This window comes from Zalophus californianus, chromosome 13 (genome assembly GCF_009762305.2).
Source record: "Zalophus californianus isolate mZalCal1 chromosome 13, mZalCal1.pri.v2, whole genome shotgun sequence".
Taxonomy (NCBI): domain Eukaryota; kingdom Metazoa; phylum Chordata; class Mammalia; order Carnivora; family Otariidae; genus Zalophus; species Zalophus californianus.
In genome coordinates this window covers 4,297,031-4,318,139 of record NC_045607.1, presented here as the reverse complement: position 1 = coordinate 4,318,139, position 21,109 = coordinate 4,297,031, and the positions used below count along the sequence as shown (strand labels likewise).

Below are 21,109 nucleotides of genomic sequence, written 5' to 3'. Positions count from 1 at the left end.
AAATACAGGCTTCATCTTTAAGTCTGGGAAGTAATTTTGGGCTCAGTTTACAATTTTAATAGAAATCTTTCCACATAATTTTTTTATTTAAATGAACAAACAGCTAAATTGTTCAACTGTTATTTATTTAGCTACATCAGGAAGGCTAATACATTCAAGAGAAAAATCTCAGCTTAAAAATACTAATAACGTTACCAGTTGCTATAACCTGCTCTCCCTGACCCCCACTGGTTTATTAGGGCTGCAATCTGCTCATGAGGATATATATCAGGCTCATCCTAGCTTTGATCAATTTAAATCTTGTTCATTTTTTTTTTAAAGATTTTATTTTTAAGTAAGCTCTATGCCCAACGTGGGGCTCAAACTCAACAACCCCAAGATCAAGAGTCACATGCTCCACCAACTGAGCCAGCCAGATGCCCCTTGATGACATTTTTATATCCAAGAATACTGGGGAAGAAGTTACACACGCTATAGAAGGATTCTTATGATCAAAAACAAATAGGGTAAGTTTATGCTTTCAGTCAAGAATTGTAAAAGACTTGTTTGTACTCTCTTGCCAAATCCCCAGCCACTGTCACGCTATTTGATTCTAGACATCTGATTTTCCTTTTTTTTTTTCCCTTCTGTTTTTGGTGTCCCTGGGTGGGCACGAATTTTGTTTTCTTTTTAATAGGGAAAACACCTTCAAATCTACTTTCACTAACTATTCATCTGATGATAGTTATCATAATTGACTTTGCAGTGGCAGGGGTGTGGAGAGCACCTAACAACAGAGTTTAATACTTACCCAAACCTAGAAAAGGAAAAGATACTTTATAATCACCTCTTTCTTAGAAATCTCAATGACGATAAGAATCATTAGGCTAAAACAAAAATAGCAAATGTTTATGTAATTGCATCTTCTCTACTTTAACATTTAAAAAAGTTTTTCATAATAAATAAATTTTTAAATGCAATTGAGAAAAGCCCATCAGTTGTGTGAAATAATTCATTATAGAAAGAGATAAAAACGTGGAAAATGCTACAGGTGAACCACTTACCTCTTTAATTTTAGAAGCTAGTTCCTGCCTCTCTTTTGAAACTTTCGCAATTTTTTCATCTAATTCTTGCCTCTGGGAAAAGTAAGAATGCAATCATTAAAGTTAAACTGAGCCATTTAAAAATGCTTTGCAGCTGACTGCCTTGCCTTTCAGGTGACACTATAATCTTTCTCCCCAAGACTCGCCATTCACCCAGTTCCTTCTTTCTTCCCCAGGAGTCCTGACACCAGGCTGTGCTGCGGCCATGCTACCCCACGGGTACTGCTACCTTGTGCACACTGTCTGGCCAGGCAGCCTGTAGAGACCCTCCACGGACACCAGCCCTCCTGAGAACAAGGCCCCGGGGTAAGAGAGCAGCCACGGAGTCCCAGCAAATGGCAGCTCCGACAGGACTGCCCTCATGACCACAGTTCCCCCTGCCTCCAGCGACTGTGTGCCTTATGCACACCCATGCAGCTTATCTAAGCCCTGCTCTTTTGGGCTGAGTTGCCCAATCTGGCCCTAGCCCAGAACCCCCAAAGCACCTCACCCACAGACCCTAACAAAGACGATCGCCCAGGTCCTGCCTCTCGGTCTGCACTCTGCCTTGACCTCCCTGTGTGGCCCCTGGAGGCAGGACGTGTACTTCCTCCAGGATCTGTGCGTGATAAACATCTCTATTCAATTTCTCTATGGTCTGGCACCCTGAGCTTCACTTAAGCGTTAATCTGATAAATCCTTAACACTGTACAAGATTCCCTTCTGTCTAGTGTGTCCCATGTGTGCTATTTCTGTCTGCTGAGCAGTCCAACCCCTGGGGCTCATTCCTCCATTAATTTCCAGGTGGTTCAACGGGTTATAATCACATCCCAGTCATTCCTCTAGCCACAGTGATGGGCATATAACATATGCCTGGTAAACTGGCTCACATTCCCTTAAAAACAGGGGTTAGACCTGCTTGCACACCCAGGGACTGATCAGACTTCCTCCATGGAATTGACACATGGATAGCAGGGAAAGCAGCCCCTTCTTTCCCCATGGGTTTCCTTCTTTCCTGCCTTCCTCCCTTCCTTCATTTCTTAAAATTTATTTATTTATTTGAGAGAGAGACAGAAAGAGTCTGGGCAGTGGGGGGAGTGGAAGGGGGAGGCAGAGGGAGAGGTAGAGAAGCAGACTCCCTGGTGAGCATGGAGCCCAACACAGGGCTTGATCTCACAACCCTGAGATCATGACTTGAGCCAAAATCAAGAGTTGGATGCTTAACTGACTGAGCCACCTAGGCGCCCCTCCCTTGGGTTTTCTAAGCTGGGGTGGTGGTACCCAGAGATGCTGGCACTTGTCTTCTTTAAGATGAGAAATGTCTTGACACAGAAAAATCAAGGGATGGAGAAATGACATCTGAGCCTCTGGATCCAGCTACACTGGAGTTAATCACTTCCAGAGTTCCTAGGTATCTAAGTCAGTGAATTCCCTTTTTGTCTAACTTGGATTTAACTTGCAACTGAAAAATATCTAATAAATTCACTACAGCTTTAATACAAGGCAGGCAACAGCAAACTACAGCCTGGGCCAAATTCAGCTCACCATCTGTTTTTATAAATAAAGTTTTATTGGAACACAGCCACATCCATTTGTTTATGTATTATCTATCACTACTTTTATGCTACAACAGCAGAGCTGAGTAGTTGCAACAGAGACCATATGGCCTGCAAAGTCTAAATTACTTACTACCTTTCCTTTTTAGAAAGTTTTTAAATCCCTAATATAAGGCATATCGCTTTTGTATACATCTTTATACACCAATTATGCTATTCCACAATAAAACAATGGTATCAAATACTCATCACTAGCTTCTGTACTTATCAGCTATTAAAAAATATTCATCAAGAAATGTTTAGATACCTGTATTTCCCTTCCACCTCGGCATAAAGCACGCTGGCGGGAAAGTTCATCAAGTTGGTGATCTAGAAATTCCTTTCTTCTATGCATCTCCTGAACATGAGAAGGTAAGTCTTTTTCTTAAAAAAAAAAAAAGAATGCTATAAGTCTCACAAATATACACATATGCATATGCAATCAGAAGAAAAACTAGTTCTCAAAGCAAGGCTATTTCGAGTGTCTCCAAATTACCTTTAATGCCCAACACATTAGCTATCACATAAAAGGAAACAGAAGGTAATGTTAGTATGTGCCTTAATTAGTACTTACTCATTCTGTGGTTAACTTGGCTGTCCAAACTGAATTTTAGGACCTCATTATTAATAGACTTTTCTGGACCGAGACGTACTAAATTTATATCTCCACAGTTTCCTGTTGATAAAATAAATCATACTTAGAGATTAATAAAGGCACTGCCAATCTCTGTACATAGTACCTATTTCCAAGCGAGCATATTAACAATCAAGGAAGGGAGCCAACATTAACTATCAATCAACTCCACACCTGTAACTACACTAGAGACTTCATACCCATTAGATATTCTTCACAACCACCCTGCAGGGTGAGTACTGACCGTCTCTACCTAATAAAAGCTAAAGAGGTTGCATAAACAGGACATTACAAAGTTCAGATTCAATTATACCAACATTTCTCAAACTATGTTCTCTACAACATTCCATAGTAAAATATATTTGGGAAAGGTGAGTTGAAATAAGATAGATTTCTTAACCACCGGATATATCAGATACGTAAAGACTTTCATATATTAATACATATTTGAATTTCCAAGACAGAATCATATTTTACTATCAAATCCTTTTGTGGAATATTCACAACAAAGTTTTTGAAACTCTACTCCATATCACGCTGCTACTCCAGAATCCAAGGGACACAAGGTGCTGAAACTGTGGAGTAGATAACTGCAAACAGTGTAAATGTCATTTAAGTGGCTAGCTATTAACCACACCTTTATTTGAGGTCACCATATTTTATATATTATTTAATCTAAAAATCTCTCACTCCATCATTGGGCTAAATTATAGCAATCAGCACTTATCACAATCTGACACATCATATACTTATTTGTTTATTGTCAATCTCCTTCCACTGGATAGGGTTTTGTTGTAGTCACTGGCTATGATAGTGGCTGGCGTGGAAGTACAATCAATGTACGCTGAATGAATGAATGACTTACTAAGCAGTTGTCTACAATGTATTTTGTTCCTAGTTCAGCTCATTCTTCTAAATTCGAAGCCATCTTCTCTGGCCAACATTTACTTAAAGGTTTCAAAACTGCTAACTTACTTGTGTTTCCATGAGAAAGGTGGATGAAATTACCCGGAAACTCACCCCCTATAAATACCTAGAAATGCTCCATAAATTAAAACAGACTCCTTGGGCGCCTGAGTGGCTCAGTGGTTAAGCGCCTGCCTTCAGCTCAGGTCATGATCCCAGGGTCCTGGGATCGAGCCCCACCATCAGGCTCCCTGTTCAGTGGGGAAGGCTGCTTCTCCCTCTCCCACTCCCCCTGCTTGTGTTCCCTCTCTCACTGTCTCTGTCTCTGTCAAATAAAAATAAATAAATAAATAAAACAGACTCCTTTAAACTGCAGGGTGAGCTTACAGAAATGGAAGAGAAATTCCTAGGGGCCAAAAACAAAGATAAAACTCAAAACCAGAGTTGAAAGCCCACAAGCTGCTGGGGCTTCCCTGGGGGAACAGGATGAGTCAGGGTTCGCACCGTCTAGGTGCTCAGAATTGTTTTTACTGTACATTCAATAAAATGCAGATGTTTCAAAATCTTTAGTTCTACAGTTTGACAAATGTCTACACTGGCAAAACTACCATTCCAGTGAAGTCATAGGAACTTTATAATGGAGGCTTAGATTTTAAAGCCCACTGGATGGGGCGCATGGGTGGCTCAGTCATTAAGCATCTGCCTTTGGCTCAGGTCGTGATCCCAGGGTTCTGGGATCACGCCCCGCATCGGGCTCCCTGCTCCACGGGAAGCGCCTGCTTCTCCCTCTCTCACTCCCCCTATTGTGTTCCCTCTCTCGCTGTGTCTCTCTCTGTGAAATAAATAAAAATAAAATCTTTAAAAAATAAATAAATAAAGCCCACTGGAAAGGAAGAGGGCCTGACAGAGGTGGGAGGATGTAAAGGAAATGAATCTACTGCGCCTGGGCTTAGCTGGGAAAAACCAAAATCTCTTCTAGGACTTTCAAACCATAGAGTCGTAACACATGTGTATTTAGGGACTAAATATATAATTCAGGGAATGACAAAGGTGACCCAATCAAAATAGAGTTGAGAGTTTTAAAATGAGAATACAACGAGCAACTTTATGCCAATATATTTAAAAATTAAGAGGAAATGTTGATTTTTCTTGAAAAATATAAATTAGCCAAACTCACTAAAATACAGAAACCTGAATAGACCTATTAACAGCTAAGACATTCGGACAGATTAAAACTTACCCATCTGTCAATAAACAACACTAAAAACAAATTAATCTTTATGGAACAATCTCTGTCATATATAAAACATTTCAAAGAATTAACAGATAATTATCCCCAATTACATTTTTAAAGTCAGTGTAATGATACCCAGACACAGATATGACAAAGGAAAATCACAGGCTGGCTTCATTCATGAGTACCAATGTTAAAATCCTAAATTAAACATTAGCAATCTAGCAACGTGTTAACAAAATAGTAATATATGACCAAGCTGGCCTTATTCTAGGAATCAAAGGTATTTTAGTATTAGAAAAACATTGTACTTGGGCACCTGGGTGGCTCAGTCGTTAAGCATCTGCCTTCGGCTTGGGTCATGATCCCAAGGTCCTGGGATCGAGTCCCACATCGGGCTCCCTGCTGGGCAGGAAGCCCGCTTCTCCCTCTCCCACTCCCCCTGCTTGTGTTCCTGCTCTCGCTATCTCTCTGTCAAATAAATAAATAAAATCTTTAAAAAAAAAAAAAAGAAAAAGAAAAACATTGTACTTTACCCAACAGATTAAAGAAAAAAGTTTCATTATCATTTCAACAGATGCAACAAGAAAAATGCATGCAATAAAATTCAACAGCCCTTCATGACAGAAATTAATGACAAAAGAACTTCTTTATCCTAAGGAGGGTAAACACTAAAACCCAGAAATCAACAGCGTAGTTAACAGCAAGATGTCCAAGGCATTTCTCTAAGGACACCCGGGACAGCTGGAAGTAGTGGAAGAAGTGAACAATGAATGCAGTATAAAAGACCAAAGTTCTCTTCTACGGCCAGATGATATCATTTTTTCTCTAACAAAATGGAAGATCCAACCTGGATGCCTGGCTGGCCCTGTCCTGATCCTGGCCCAGCTGCAAGGTCAGCACACGCCTGAGAGTGCTCACTTTCCCTCAGCCAGCCAGGGAAAGGCACGTTAAAAACACACCACTGCGTATGCACTGGAGCTGCTCCTGGGCGTGTAAACTGCTAAACCCACGTCTGAGGACAATTTGGCACTATCTAGAAAACCGAAGATGCACAAATCCTTCAACTCAACATTTTCACTTCAAGGTCTACCTACGGTAGACCAGTGTTTTTTATAAACTCTTGACCTAATCATATGAGGTACACTTGACCATCAAAACCCAATACAGAACTCACACACCTCCCCAAGGAAACGAACTCAGTCCCTACGTACCCTCATTGCCTGAATCTCACTGGAGAGAGCGCAGCAAACAATGCCCAAACCCTCCCTTGCCTTCGTGGGGCTTATTATATTCCAGTTATACTGCACAGAGGTTCTCTCGCCTCTGGTTCCTGTTACTGATAGTAACTTCTGCTAGAGTTCCCCATACCCCACCAATCCTTTCCCACGGCTAACTCCTAACTACTCTCCACGTTTCATCTTAGACATCATTTCCCCCCATTTCCCCCAGGAGCCTTCCTTAACGCTCCCACAACTGAACCAAGGGCCGCTCTAAGGTGTCCGAAAGTAGCCACATCTTACTGCTCTTACAGAATGTCCAGTTTTATACTCTTAACTGCCCACTGATCCACTTCCTCACTATCGTCTCCTAGAAGGTTTCACTGTTGAAACCTCAGTACTTAGCACAGGGCCTTGGCACAGAGTAAATGCTCAATAAAACTTGCTAAATGAACTGATGAGTACGTATGGGCCACAGCCCCAAGCAAAAGTTATTACCACAGCTGGCTTATTCTGTAGCATTCACAGCTGCCTACACTAAACACGGGAGAACAAAACCAAAAACAAATTAAAAGCCATATAAGTATCATACCCAAAGGATTCTTCTTGTCTTTACATTTTTCTTTAAATTCGAGGATGATTTTTTTCATAAGTTCATCAACAGCTGCGTTGGAAGGCGCACACACAAGGACACGGTTTTGTTTGATTTTGGCATTGGAGTTTTCATCTGAATGCCCCTTCCTCTGGTTCTACAATTTGACACACACACGCCAAACAAACAGACAAACAAAAAATACTGATGAGCTCTATTACAGAGTTTTCCAGTTTTTCTCTACTTCCATGTATGTTCGAAAGTTCCCGTTATAAATACTTAAAAATAAGTAACGGCACCTACATCTTACATTGACATTAAAATGACTCTAGCAGGTCATTTTATCATAGCTTCCCTGAGCCTCACCTCACTATCCAGTTATTTTACTCCATACTCAATCCAACCAAAATGTAGCCCAGGAATACATTCCAGTTTCTTGGCATTAGACGTGACAAGACCACCATTCTAGCCCTTCAGCTTAGTGTCACACAGGACAGCATTTTCTGCTCTTTTTACTTTTTATATCCTTGTCTCCTTCTGCTACCTCTTTCTCAGATACAGTTCCACACAGTATCAAAAAGATACACAAAAGTGCAGGGAGAAAGACCTGTAGTAGTTATTTATGTATGTCAGTTAATTCATGTGGAACGATGTGCCCGGCTCACAGCACTGACGCCCTCACATGCTCTACCTCTGTCAGTAGGCGGTACAGGAGGCCAACAATAGTTTTTGATTTTCCTGTTCCAGGTGGTCCATGAATCAGACAGATCTTGGCAACTGACGGGGAGTGTTTGACCATGGCATATGCAGTTTCTATCGCTTTCTTTTGGTCTTCGTTGAAATCTCTTAAGTAGGCGATCTATGCAAAAGACATTAGTGAGAATGAGTTGCTCTTCCTGGAGTGGCACAGGAGAGGAAGAAGAGAAAACCACTTGAATTTCTTCTAACCTTTATCAGACAGAAGCTTTGGGGTTATGATCAGGCAAGACTCCAACATGACCTTTAATCTACAGAACCAATTTCACTACGATGAAGTTATTTATGAGTGTCTGTAGGCTTCAGCCCACCTACAACTACTACAACTGCATTTTTATTTGTGATTCTTACAAAGAAGATCACAATAAATTGTTCAATACTTTTCTTCTATTTATTCTTTCCATAGATAGTGCAAAAACGTTCCAAGATTTTCTTTCCTAACATTCCGGATTTTGGATCAGAACTAAGCTTAAATCTCAGCTTCACTCACAAGCTAGGTCTCTAAACTCCTAACCTCTCTGAGCCTATGCCTTTATCATCCAATAAATCTGGGATTCCTGAGTGGACGAGAAGTGAAGGAGATACTGCACAGAAAGCCCCCACACACAGCAGCGGTCCAAACACTGTTACTTCTCTCTTGCCTTCCTCAGTATTAATCTCCTGGAATGAATATACATAGCTCTTACAGCAAGAGCATACATGCTCATGCAAAATGGCAACTTTACCTGTCAATTCTCCGTCGATCTTTCAAATGCAAAATTAACTCTATTAACCTACTCCTACCTCTGAATTTTAATCACCTAACAAGCATTTAAGTAGGATGCTCATCTAACATTTTAATGCTCCTCTTTAAGCATATTTTCAATTCTTCATTGCACTACGCTTTTTCCCTGAGGTAAGCTGAGTAACATAACAAAGCGCCACACACCCTCACTGTGCACACACAGGGATACAGCTTTGTCCCAGACATACAGGAATGTGCAACAAATAAACACGACATGATGCTGTCACATCCTGACACGAAATTTTCAGACTTTTCGTTCTTGTTTAACCATGACTCACAATTCTCTCAGATGTTGTAGTTAGTAAATCTTTTGTACAGAAGTCCATGGGGTTTGGATTCAGAACAGCTCTGGCCAGTTGGTTCCGTCCACTCAACAAAGACATGGCTTTCAACTTCCTTTGTGTAGTTACCAGAGAACTGATTACAACGCATTTCACGAGTTCATTTAAATTGACTGGTAAATTATCTTGAGTCTGGATGGAAAGGGAACACTCAGATTTCCCATTGCGCACTATTATCAAGAAGGAGAAAAAGCAATTTCAGTTGCCAGGGAATAATGCTGTCCAGCTAAAAAGGTTATTCAGAATTATGTATTTTATAACTTATGTTTTTTGTATGATATTGTTCAAGTAATTCAAACGTTTACTGAATGCTTCCTAAGAACCAGGCAATTCTTTTCAAGAAAAGGGAAGCAGATAACCAAATAAACATGTCAGATGGTGCCGAGCACCATGAAGCCAAGCAGAGAAAGGGGATGAAGAAGTCATGAGGGATGGGAGGGAGCTGTTACCGTCACAGGCAAGTCAGGGAAGATCTTCTTCCTGATAAGATGGTATCTTAGGAGAAACTTGAAATAAATGAGTAGGCCACGCCCTTATCTGGGGAAAGGGTGTTACCAGCAAAGAATCAACAACTGCAAGACCATGAAGCAAAGATGTGTCTGGAGTATTTCAGGAACAGGAACAAGCCTAGTATAGCTGGAAGGAAAAGTAGGGAGACAAGTGCTGCGAAGACTCAGAGAAGAAAACGGGGCTCTGTTTTATAGGGCTCTGCAGACCACAATACTGACTTTGAACCTTGTTCCAAGTCAGGTAGAAAGCCACAGGGCAGCTTTGTACTGGGAAGTGACATCCTTGAACTTAGACATTAGAAGAATCACTCTTCCTGCAGATGGGAGAATAAACAGCAATGGGAAAAGCACAGAAGCAAACAGTCCACCAGGAAGCCACTGCAGCTGATGGTTGTGAGGACCAGGATGTGGTAAGCAGACGTGGGGCTTGGATTCTGGACACTTTGCAAAGGAGTCAACAGGATTTGCTGATGAATTACATGTAGGATGTGAGACAAAGAAAGGATCAAGGATGACTGGGGTTTTGGGCCTGAGCAACTAGAAAAAGGCAGGCCCCACTTGCTGAGATGGGAAAAACAGAAGGAATAGTAGATGTTAGGCAGAAAATCAAGCGCTTCCTTTGGTCTTTTTGTCTAAAAGATTTGCAAATGGGGATGTCAGATAGTTGGATGCTTGAGGAGCTGGAAGAATACCTCAGAAATATAAATTTGGTGCATGTCATCATCTGCAAGAGTCAAAAAGCACAGATTAAGCTATGTACCCCTCCTGCTACTCCCCTAAATGCACTCTACAGGAAGAACTGGGCTGGACCACACTTATAGAAATACAGCACACCAGTTTCAGTGCACCATGATGCTAAACTCCAAGGAGCTTTGTTTTTAAGACTGGATGCAAAAACGAAGGAATAATGAACTCATGTTCTTGTCACATAGCTGAGGCTAAGAAAGCAGCAATGTTAAAAAGGCTGCTCAGCATACAATGAAGAATGTGGGCAACCCTGCAGTCAAACAAAGGTAGGTTTCAATTCTGGGCCTACCACTTAATACTGAGAATGACCTTGGGATGAGTACTGAGTATCCCTGAGCCTTAATTTCCTGATGAGCAGGGAATATATAAATCTTACTGCTTTGCAAGGCTTTGAGGAAGACGATAAATGAGCACAGGAAGGACAAGGCACGTGGCCTGGCACACAGCAGGTACTTGTTATATCTAAGCTGACACTAATTCTGCGATGCTACTCCCAGGAGATGGGTCCCTACAACACAAGGGATGGGAGCAATGGAAACAGGAGAACCTTCAAGTTGCCTCACAATGACTTATATGTTTGGTCTTCTCCTTGATACTTAGCTGCAACACCAAGGTTGTGATTTTAAGATACAAAAAAACAGATGGTTTGCAAATTGTCTGCTTAATAACAAACACAATGACAGATAAAGGAATATATCAGAAAGAGAGGACATTACAAAAGAAAGCTTTTAAATCATAAATCTAGAGCAATAAGTACTGGGCCTTTCCCAGATGAGTCTAGAAAAATTAAAAAAGGACTCTGAATGGCAAGTAACGAACCTGGCAAATACACGTCTCAAATATGTTTAACAAGTATATGGCCGGTAAAGCACAACTCAGAGGGAAATTAAAAGATGAGCTTATATCTGACAGATTTCTCTTTACAGTCTATCTACTTACTGACTGAAGTGCGGCGAAACTTATGAATATAACCACAATGATATTCACGGAGATCTTGCATGCGATTTCTCTCTGTATCTTTCTTCTCTCCATTTTGTCTTTCAGGAACCAAAAACACCAAATCATTTTCCTTTGGATGAACCTGTTTAGCTAGTTCACATTCCTCAAGATGAACTATGAAACAATAAGAAGTTGGGCATTGATTCTAACAGAATTATTTTAAATGAGATTAAAGGATATTAACCCTTGTACTAAGTTCAAGCAACTATACAGCACTAGACTTTGTAATATACTTCAAAATAATACTCTAAGACAATCAACATTCTCAAATATGGATTATACAATATTATAAAATGTATTCTCCACAATGGCTAAAAAGCCAAAATAAAATAATATTCAAAAAGCAGCTAGTAAATTTCCTTTCCTTAAAATTTATTTTAGTTTTTAACCAAAAAATTTTCTCTTTTGTTTCTCAGTTTCAAAATCCCAGGAGAAAACCCCAAAACAGATCCAAGGACATATAAGAATTTTGAGCCTACTGGTGGCATTTCAAACAAGGGGGAAAGACTAGTTGTAAACTACTGGGGCTGGGAAAACAGCAAGCACTACAACAAAAAAGTTGAGCACCGACCACCAGATCCAGTAACAGTACAGTGAACTAAAATACGAGGCACTGGGGGGGGCACCTGGGTGGCTCAGTCGTTAAGCGTCTGCCTTCGGCTCAGGTCATGATCTCAGGGTCCTCGGATCGAGCCCCGCATCGGGCTCCCCACTCGGCGGGAAGCCTGCCTCTCCCTCTCCCACTCCCCCCGCTCGTGTTCCCTCTCTTGCTGCATCTCTGTCAAATAAATAAATAAAATCTTTAAAAAATAAATAAATAAAATAAAATAAAATAAAATACGAGGCACTGGGATTAGATAGACAGAACCACTAAATCCAAACAAAATTTTAAAATGTTAGCAGGTTAGGAGTGCCTGGGTGGCTCAGTCGGTTAAGCTTCTGACTTCCACTCAGGTCATGATCGGGGTCCTGGGATCGAGCCCCGCACCAGGCTCCCTTGCTCAGTGTGGAGTCTGCTTCTCCCTCTCTCTGCCCCTCCCCGCTGCTTAAGCAAGTGCGCACGTTCTCTCTCTCTCAAAATAAATAAAATCTTTTTAAAAAAATAAATAAAATGTGGCAGGTAAGAAAGAAATATCTATGTGAAGGTATCAGACAGCAATTATAACAGTGAAGAGTTACTGTGTTGAGATCCAGAAGAATGTGGAAATCCACTGGAGTCGGCCCAGTATTTCCCTAGAAACATCTCAACTATGCTTGGGAGTGGCAGCCAAGAGGCCAGGCCAGACCTGGGATGGCCTTAATGGACTAAAAAGACAAAACTGGAGTCCAGGGGCCTGTACAGAGTGGGGACCCTGGTAGCCCTATATGCTTCAGGTTGAGACTACGAAGGACTCAGGACTACACCCAAGGATGAAGCAAAAGCAAACCCGCCTCGACGTGGGCTACAGCCCAGCTTCCAAACAGCTGGGTGCTCCAGAAAAGCCAATCCCTTAAACCAGATTAAGATGATCCCACATCGCAGGTGCCCCCCAAGATGCCTGGCAGAAGCAAAGGAAAATCCTCTGTGGAGGAAGATAGTATCATCCTAGGCCTCAAATTATTTTTATAAATAACTCTGCAAAGATAATGACCAACACACACCAGGGATAAGCAAGGCATAAGGAGAGAGAAAAACACAAAGCAGTATCATCAGTGAACAACCAAGGACTGTCACTAGGGGCTACAGATTATGTCTCACACAGTTTAAAAGGTTTTACCTCATCTATGGAAACACTTAAAAGAGCTACTAAAACTATAGATTTTGATAAATCAAGGGTGCATGGTTTGTTTTAACCTAACTGTTCTAAAATAGCAAAAGATGTATACATTGAGAGAGAATTTCCAAATAAGAAAAAGTAAAAAGAAATTTTAAAATGAGAAAAAAAGTAAAAGTATTCAACCAAAACAAAAGGTAAAACATGTAATATTAATTAGGTTCATTTACTTCTGTTGTGTTTCACTTTATGGTACGCTTTTTAAAAATCACCTTTGGTAATTTAATAGTTCAAAGTCTCATATATGTGTAAAAAGTATACTCTAGTTCTACCAGAAACAGTAGAGGGAGTGGGAGAAGCAGGCTCCCTGCTAAACCAAGAGCCCAACGAGGGGCTCAATCCCATGATCTGAGCCGAAGGCAGATGCTTAACTGACTGAGCCACCCAGGCGCGCCCCTCAGTTTTTTCTTTATATATTTTATTAGGTATATATACATTGAGAATTGTCATCTCTTCTGAACTAAACTTATTATGAAAAATTCCCTTTGTATGTAAGTTTTTTTGTCTTACAGTCTATTTAGTCTGATATTAACAGAGCTAAACATGTCCTTTTTTTTTTTTTTTAAGATTTGAGAGAGAGAGAGAGAGAAAGCGCGTGCAATGTGTGTGAGGGACTACCCGCTGAGCGCGGAACCCAACACAGGGCTTGACCCTACAACCCTGACGTCACAACCTGAGCTGACATCAAGAGTAGGATGCTCAATTGACTGAGCCACCCAGGCACCCCTAAACACATCTTCTTTTAGTAGGGTTTGTGTGAGTGTCTTTCTCCAATCCTCTATTTTTTCAACCTTTCTGTATTCTTATGCTTACATGTATTACTTGTTCACACATACAGTGTAGTATTATATTGTAATCATACTGTTCTTGAAATAACCATTTTCTTCTACAGGATGCTAAGCTTACTTAGAAAACTGCAAGTTCAGATACGGGATAAAAGAATATAGATGATATTGGTCATATGAGATAGCAAGTCAGCTCTCAAAGACTTGTAGGGTCCTATCTAAAGGGCTTAAATGATAATGGATAGAACACAAGTATATGTAAGTCTATGGCATTTATGAAATTAAAAAAAAAAACACACTGGTCAACACCAGTGCCTGCAGTGAATTAGCTCATTATTTTATTTTAAGATTTTATTTATTTCTTTGACAGAGAGAGACACAGCGAGAGAGGGAACACAAGCAGGGGGAGTGGGAGAGGGAGAAGCAGGCTTCCGCAAAGCAGGGAGCCTGACGCGGGGCTCGATCCCAGGACCCTGGGACCATGACCTGAGCCAAAGGCAGACGCTTAACGACTGAGCCACCCAGGCGCCCCTAGGCTCATTATTTTAAAAAACTGGTCCAAGAGTCAAGTACTTTTCTACATTTCTTTATAAAGCACACAGAGAGTAACCAAACCAATATAGAGAAATTTCTTCATAGAACTATTCCAGCTAATAAGTGATCAAGTAAAAATTTCACCATTTTGTACCTTTAATAAATTAATCTAGGCATTAAGCATCCACAGCTGTAAATATTACTAAAAGAGAAATTAGAGATCATGCACCTCCTGATAAGGAACATAACCATCTATGAAATAGTTTTGCCAAAAATAATAAATCAGACTTGAATCGGATCATGCCTCTAGAAACAACTATCAATTTACAGGAAATACAGAGGACAGAAAAACATACCAACAAACACCAGGGGGACACAATCAACAAGTACAGACAATAATTCTAAAGGATCAACGACTCAACTTTTTCAACAAAACAAATTACAAAGGGGAAAAAAAAACAGAATGAGAAAATTATAGTTAAAAAAAAAAAAAACCTTTCAACTAGTGTCAATGTGTGGACCTAATCTGGACCTTATTTCAAACTCGCTGAAAAAAGTTGTTATTTATGATGAAATTGAAAATCTGAACAATGACTAGCTATCTGATATTAAGGAATAACTGTTAATATTTTAGCAATAAAATGTGATCTTATTATAAAATTTTAGGTCTGTATCTTTTAGAGATATTCACTGAATTACAAATGACGCCCCACCCCTGCAAAGATCAAACCAAAGATGATGTGCAAAACCTCTCCATCAAAAACTCTAAAACATTACTGAAAATAAACCAAAATAACTGGATGTATTTCTTATTCATGAGTTAGAAAATTATCAGAAAGAGGTCAATTCTCAAAAAAAAAGATGTCAATTCCTGCCCAATTTCCCCATTTTTTTCCTCTAAAATTTATATGGGAACTCAAGCAGACAAGAATAGCCAAGGCACTCTTAAGGCAAAAAAGGTAGGAGGAACTGTTCAGTGGTTATTAAAACTCGTTATAAAGCTGGACTAAGGAATGAGGCAATGTGATGTGGGTACAAGGGTAGGCAAATGATCCAATAAAGAAATGAGTCCAGAAAAAAATCCAGGAGTTAAATGGACACTAGATTTATGGCAAATATGGCACTGCGCAGCATGAAGAGGGTGGACTTTTCAATAAATGATATTGGGATAACCGCAATTCCATTTGGAAAAAAAAAATGAAACATGACCCCTACACATCCCATTCATGCATAAAAATAAATTCCGGGTTGACAAAAAAATGAACTGTCTAGAAAACGGGCTACAAACTTTTTCTGTGAAGACCCAAACTTTTTTTTCTGCAAGCCACACATAGGGTCTGTTGTATATTCATCAGCTTTTTTCCAAAGTTCTTTGGGGCACCTGGGTGGCTCAGTCGGTTAAAGCATCTGCCTCCAGCTCAGGTCATGGTCCCACGGTCCTGGGATAGAGCCCCAAATCGGGCTCCCTGCTTGACAGGGAGTCTGCTTCTCTCTCTCCCTCTGCCCCTCCCCCTGCTCATGCATGCTCTCTCTCTCAAATAAAGTCTTAGAAAAAATTCTTTAAAAATGTAAAAATCTGGGGCACCCGGGTGGCTCAGTCGTTAAGCGTTTGCCTTTAGCTCAGGTCATGATCCTGGGGTCCTGGGATGGAGCCCCACATCGGGCTCCCTGCTCAGTGGGGAGCCTGCTTCTCCCTCTGCCCCAGCCCCCCACCCCTCATGCTCAGGTGCGCTCTCCTCTCTTTCTCTCTCACAAAAATAAATTTAAAAAAATCTTAAAAAAAAAAAAAGACCAAAGTCAGAACCATAAAGAAGTATAATAGTTTTGAACATGTGTAGAAATTGTCTGTGCCTCAAAACCTGCATGTGAATCTGAATAACAAACTGCCAAAAGTGTCTTCTTTTAAGACAGAAGAAAGAAAGAAGAAAACAATGTCCCTAATAGGAAAAGGGGCCTGGGTGGCTCAGTTGGATGAGTGATCAGGTCCTGATCTCAGGGTCATGGGATGGAGCCCTGCAGAGAGGGGAGTCTGCTTCTCTCCCTCTTCCTCTCCCTCTGCCCGTCCCTCGCTCTTGTGCTCTCTCTCAAAATAAAATCTTAAACAAAAAAAAAAAAAAAAAAGGAAGAAAGAAGAGGAGGGGCAAAGGGCATGAACCATTATCCCCATAGTCCCCTAAGAATACTCACGATCAGAAAAGATTTGGCAACAAAGCTACAACCTCAGATGAGATACACTTTACATACATAAAAGTGGAAAACAAAGTTGAAGCTAGCAAATGAGGGAGTGTACATTCTTATATCTTCATGTTAGAAGTGAAACTGATATTCCTTTTGGTAGGCAGAGGCAATATGGAATAAGTCTTAAAATACACATCTGTTTGACCTAGCAAAGTTTACACTCAGTGTTTGCAACAGTGAAAAACTATAAACAATGTACATGTCTAACTAGACACGACTGGTTAAGTAGATCTGTGGAATATATTTACAATGGAATAACTATAAATATTAAATATACTGTTATTGGGCGCCTGGTGGCTCAGTTGGTTAAGCGACTGCCTTCAACTCGGGTCATGATCCTGGAGTCCTGGGATCGAGTCTCGCATCGGACTCCCCGCTTGGCAGGGAGTCTGCTTCTCCATCTGACCCTCCCCCCTCTCATGCTCTCTCTGTCTCATTCTTTCTCTCTCAAATAAATAAAATCTTTAAAAAAAATAAAAAATAAATATACTGTTATTTAGTAACTCTGAAAAGACATTTACAATATATTAAATAAAATTAAGTAAAATATAAATTTCATGCAGGCAGGAATCTTATGTTTTCTTCCCAGCTATATACCTAGCATCTAGAATCATACCCGTAATGAGGCACTATAAAGTCAACATATGCTGAATGAATGAAAAATGTCATTAAATAAATGACCCTACTACAGTCACATATACACAATTCACACAGGTGAGCAGACAGTCTCGCAGTAAGATATATACTAGTATTTTCATAGGACTATCTTGGAATGATCGGAATTGGTGATTTTTTTTTCTGTTGGCTAATATTATTTCGGTGTCCTACAATGAACATATAGTACCTTTCCCCAAAAATATACATACACATGCTTTTTATCTTAATTGAATCTATGGAGTAGGGTGGACGGGGGTGAGGCAAAAAAGGATTTATACTTTTTATTTTAAAGAGCTCTGAATGTTTGGTTGATTTATAACTAATGCATTAAGTGTGGTATGTGTTTCAGACCAATGCTGAAATGAGAAGATAGACAGCAGGAAGATTTACTCAGGATCTAGAAACACTATGATTTTCGGGCACCGTCCCCCAGCCACCCTTGTCAAGCCCCCTTCACTCACCCTCTCTTCCGTGCCCAGCCTCCACTTTGGCCTGTGGTTTTCTAATCACACAATGGTTACAACCGTGAGTTTTATGTCTGTAACTGTCCCAGTAATCGTTCTCATTAAAAGACTTTAAACTCGGGGCGCCTGGGGGGCCCCGTCGTGGAGCGGCTGCCTTCGGCTCGGGTCACGGCCCCGGGGTCCTGGGATCGAGCCCCGCGTCGGGCTCCCTGCTCCGCGGGCAGCCTGCTTCTCCCTCTCCCGCTCCCCCTGCTTGTGCTCCCTCTCTGTCTCTCTCTCTGTCAGATAAATAAATAAAATCTTAAAAAAAAAAAAAAAAGACTTAAAACATTCCTCGTAAGAGGTTACAAATTCAGCTTAGGAAACCTATGTCCCAAAAAATTCAAATGATGATAAGCTTTCCTCAAACAGAAATTTCCAATTATGATATATTCCAAATTACAGAAGAAAGAACTTACCCACAAACTCCCAGTATTTTTTATAATCAGCAGGAAATTTTCGTAAATGCAACTGATAGAATTTCTCTTTGTTTGGAGAGCTGATCCACTCCTGTGCCACCTACATACAGCAAAAAAACATATTAAGAAAGCAAAAACATTCTGGAAAGCCAATTCTAAACAGCAAAATTTCCCCAAACAAGCAACAAGTCGGGAACCTAAAACCTCAAGTGGCAGAACATGAAAAATTAATTTGTGACTTCTAGTTTCCAGTTTAACATAGAAGGAACTTAGAAGTCACCACTTCATCCTAATGAGTTAAAAGCAAGCTGAAAAATCAACAACCCTTCCCATAACCAGAAGTGACAGGAGCACAAAGCTCAGTGCCAGGAGAGGACACCCTGAACTGGAACTGATGAGCTGCTTGAGGCTCACGTGGACAACTCTGAGTGACAATAACTCCAGAGGGACCCAGTCGTAACGGGGACCCCTCCACTTTGTTGAGTTCTACCTCTAGGCCCTCACAGTGAGTACTGGAGAAAATCCCTTCATGCTTCTAGCACAAGGAGGAGGAAAGAAACCATTTTGAAATATATCAGAACATTCTGATCTTAACAAGGCTTGATCTTGGAGAAACTCCTATATTACCAGAGTTGAACTATTTTAGGGAAAAGAAATAACCAACTGAGCCCGTTCTGGCCATCCTGTCCCACCTAAGGAGGTGGAGGGAACTGAGAAACGTGTACGGTTCACAGTCCAGGGGCCAAACCTCACCAAGAGACTGAAAGACTACCACAGCTTACAGAACCATCACCCTCCTCCAAAACTTACCATATTACTAAGCCTACTTACTGCTGGCTGTTCCTTTCACCTACATCATGTCCACCTTACAACAAAAATTATAAGGCATACTCAAAGGCCAAAAACAGTCTGAAGAGATTGAATAAGCATCAGAATCAGAGGCAGATATCACAGGAATGCTGGAATTACCAGAACAGGAAATTGTGTGTGTGTAATTATTTTTTTAAGATTTTATGAGAGAGAGAGAGAGAGAGAGACACAGCAAGAGAGGGAACACAAGCAGGGGGAGCGGGAGAGGGAGAAGCAGGCTTCCCGCGGAGCAGGAAGCCCGATGCGGGGCTCGATCCCAGGACCCTGGGATCATGACCTGAGCTAAAGGCAGACACTTAACAACTAAGCCACCCTGGCACCTCCTGACCAGGAAATTTTTTAAAAACTATAATTAATACACTAAGAGTTTAACGGAAAAAGTAGAGCATGCAAGAGATGACAATGGGGGCACCTGGGTGACTCAGTTGGTTAAGCATCCAACTCTTGATTCTGGCTCAGGTCATGATCTCACAGTTGTGAGATCAAGTCCTGCCTTGGGCTCCACGCTGGCCGTGGAGCTTGCTTAAGATTCTCTCTCCCCCTCTCCCTCACTCTATTAAAAAAAAAAATAGATGATAATGTAAATTCTAAGAATCAAAAAGAAATGCTAGAGATCAGAAACACTGGCAGAAATGAAGGATGATGCCTCTGGTGGGTTCATCAGTAGACTGGACATGGCTGAAGGAAGAACTGCTGCACTTGAGGATCTGGCAACAGAAACTACCAAAGCTGAAAGGCAAGGAGAACAAAGACTGGGGAAAAAGAACAGAATATCCAAGAACCGTGGGCCCAAGTGCCAAAGACCCAACACACATGCAATGGGGCAACCAGGAGCAGGAGCAAAAGTAACAGAAGCAAGATCTGAAGCAATCATGCCTCAGAGTCTCCCCAAAATAATGTCTGACACCGAATCACAGATCCAGGAAGCTCAGAGGACACCAAGCAGAATAAATGCCAAAAAACATACGCAGGTATATCATATCCATACTTCAGAAATCTGAAATAGCAAAGATAAAAAAGTCAGTGGAGAAAAACATCTTACCTACAGAGGAGAAAAGATAAGAATTACACGTAACTTCTCAGAAACCATGCAAGCAGGAAGAACGTGGAGTGAAATATTTAAACTGTTGAGAGAAAAAAACCCACCAACCTAAAATCCTGAACCCTACAATTCCCCAAAAGTGAAGGAGAAATAAAGGCTTTCTCAAAGAAAAATTGATGGTATCTGTCACCATTAAATCCATCTTGCAAGAAATGTTGAATAAGATCTTAAGAGAGAAGGAAAATGATATTGGTCAGAAATTCGGATCTACAGAAACAAAGAGCATCAGAGAATGAATAAGTGAAGGTAAAATTAAAACCTTTATGTTTCTTTTTCTTAACTGATCTAATAGTTTATTCAAAATAATAGTAATGATATATTCAGTCATGTATGTGTGTGTGTGTTTATGTATGTTTGTGTGTGTGTTTATGTATGTTTGTGTGTGTATGTTTATGTGTGTGTGTGTGTTTATGTATGTGTATGTTTGTGTGTTTGTGTATGTGTATGTTTATGTATGTGTGTGTGTGTGTATATGTTTATCTATGTTTATACATCAGTGAAATGAATGCCAATAATGATACAAGGGATGGGAGGGAAGAATTAGTAATATTTTGTTACTATGATGTACTCAGTACCCACGAAGTGTTATCTGAAAGTGGACACACGTTAGTTTTAAATATGTACTGGAAGCTCTAGGACAACCACTAAAAAAAAGTAAAGAATAACTGATATGCCAAGGAGAAAGAGAGAACGGAACCATACAAAACGCTCAGTTCAAACCACAGTGGCAGAGAGGCATGAGGGTGGCTCGGCTGGTTAAGGGCCCGACTCTGGATTTGGGCTCAGGTGATGGTCTCAGGGTTGTGAAC

General features: G+C 40.7%; 1 protein-coding gene across 1 annotated transcript in view; it reads right to left on the bottom strand.

The window, feature by feature from the left end:
• SETX (senataxin) overlaps positions 1–21,109 on the bottom strand; it is an 84,012-nt gene that overhangs the window by 21,319 nt on the left and 41,584 nt on the right. Inside the window, 8 exon segments of the mRNA XM_027616315.2 lie at positions 1,044–1,115; positions 2,925–3,040; positions 3,231–3,332; positions 7,243–7,399; positions 7,934–8,101; positions 9,061–9,293; positions 11,319–11,492; positions 18,329–18,428. Coding sequence (XP_027472116.2) covers positions 1,044–1,115; positions 2,925–3,040; positions 3,231–3,332; positions 7,243–7,399; positions 7,934–8,101; positions 9,061–9,293; positions 11,319–11,492; positions 18,329–18,428 — 1,122 coding nt within the window.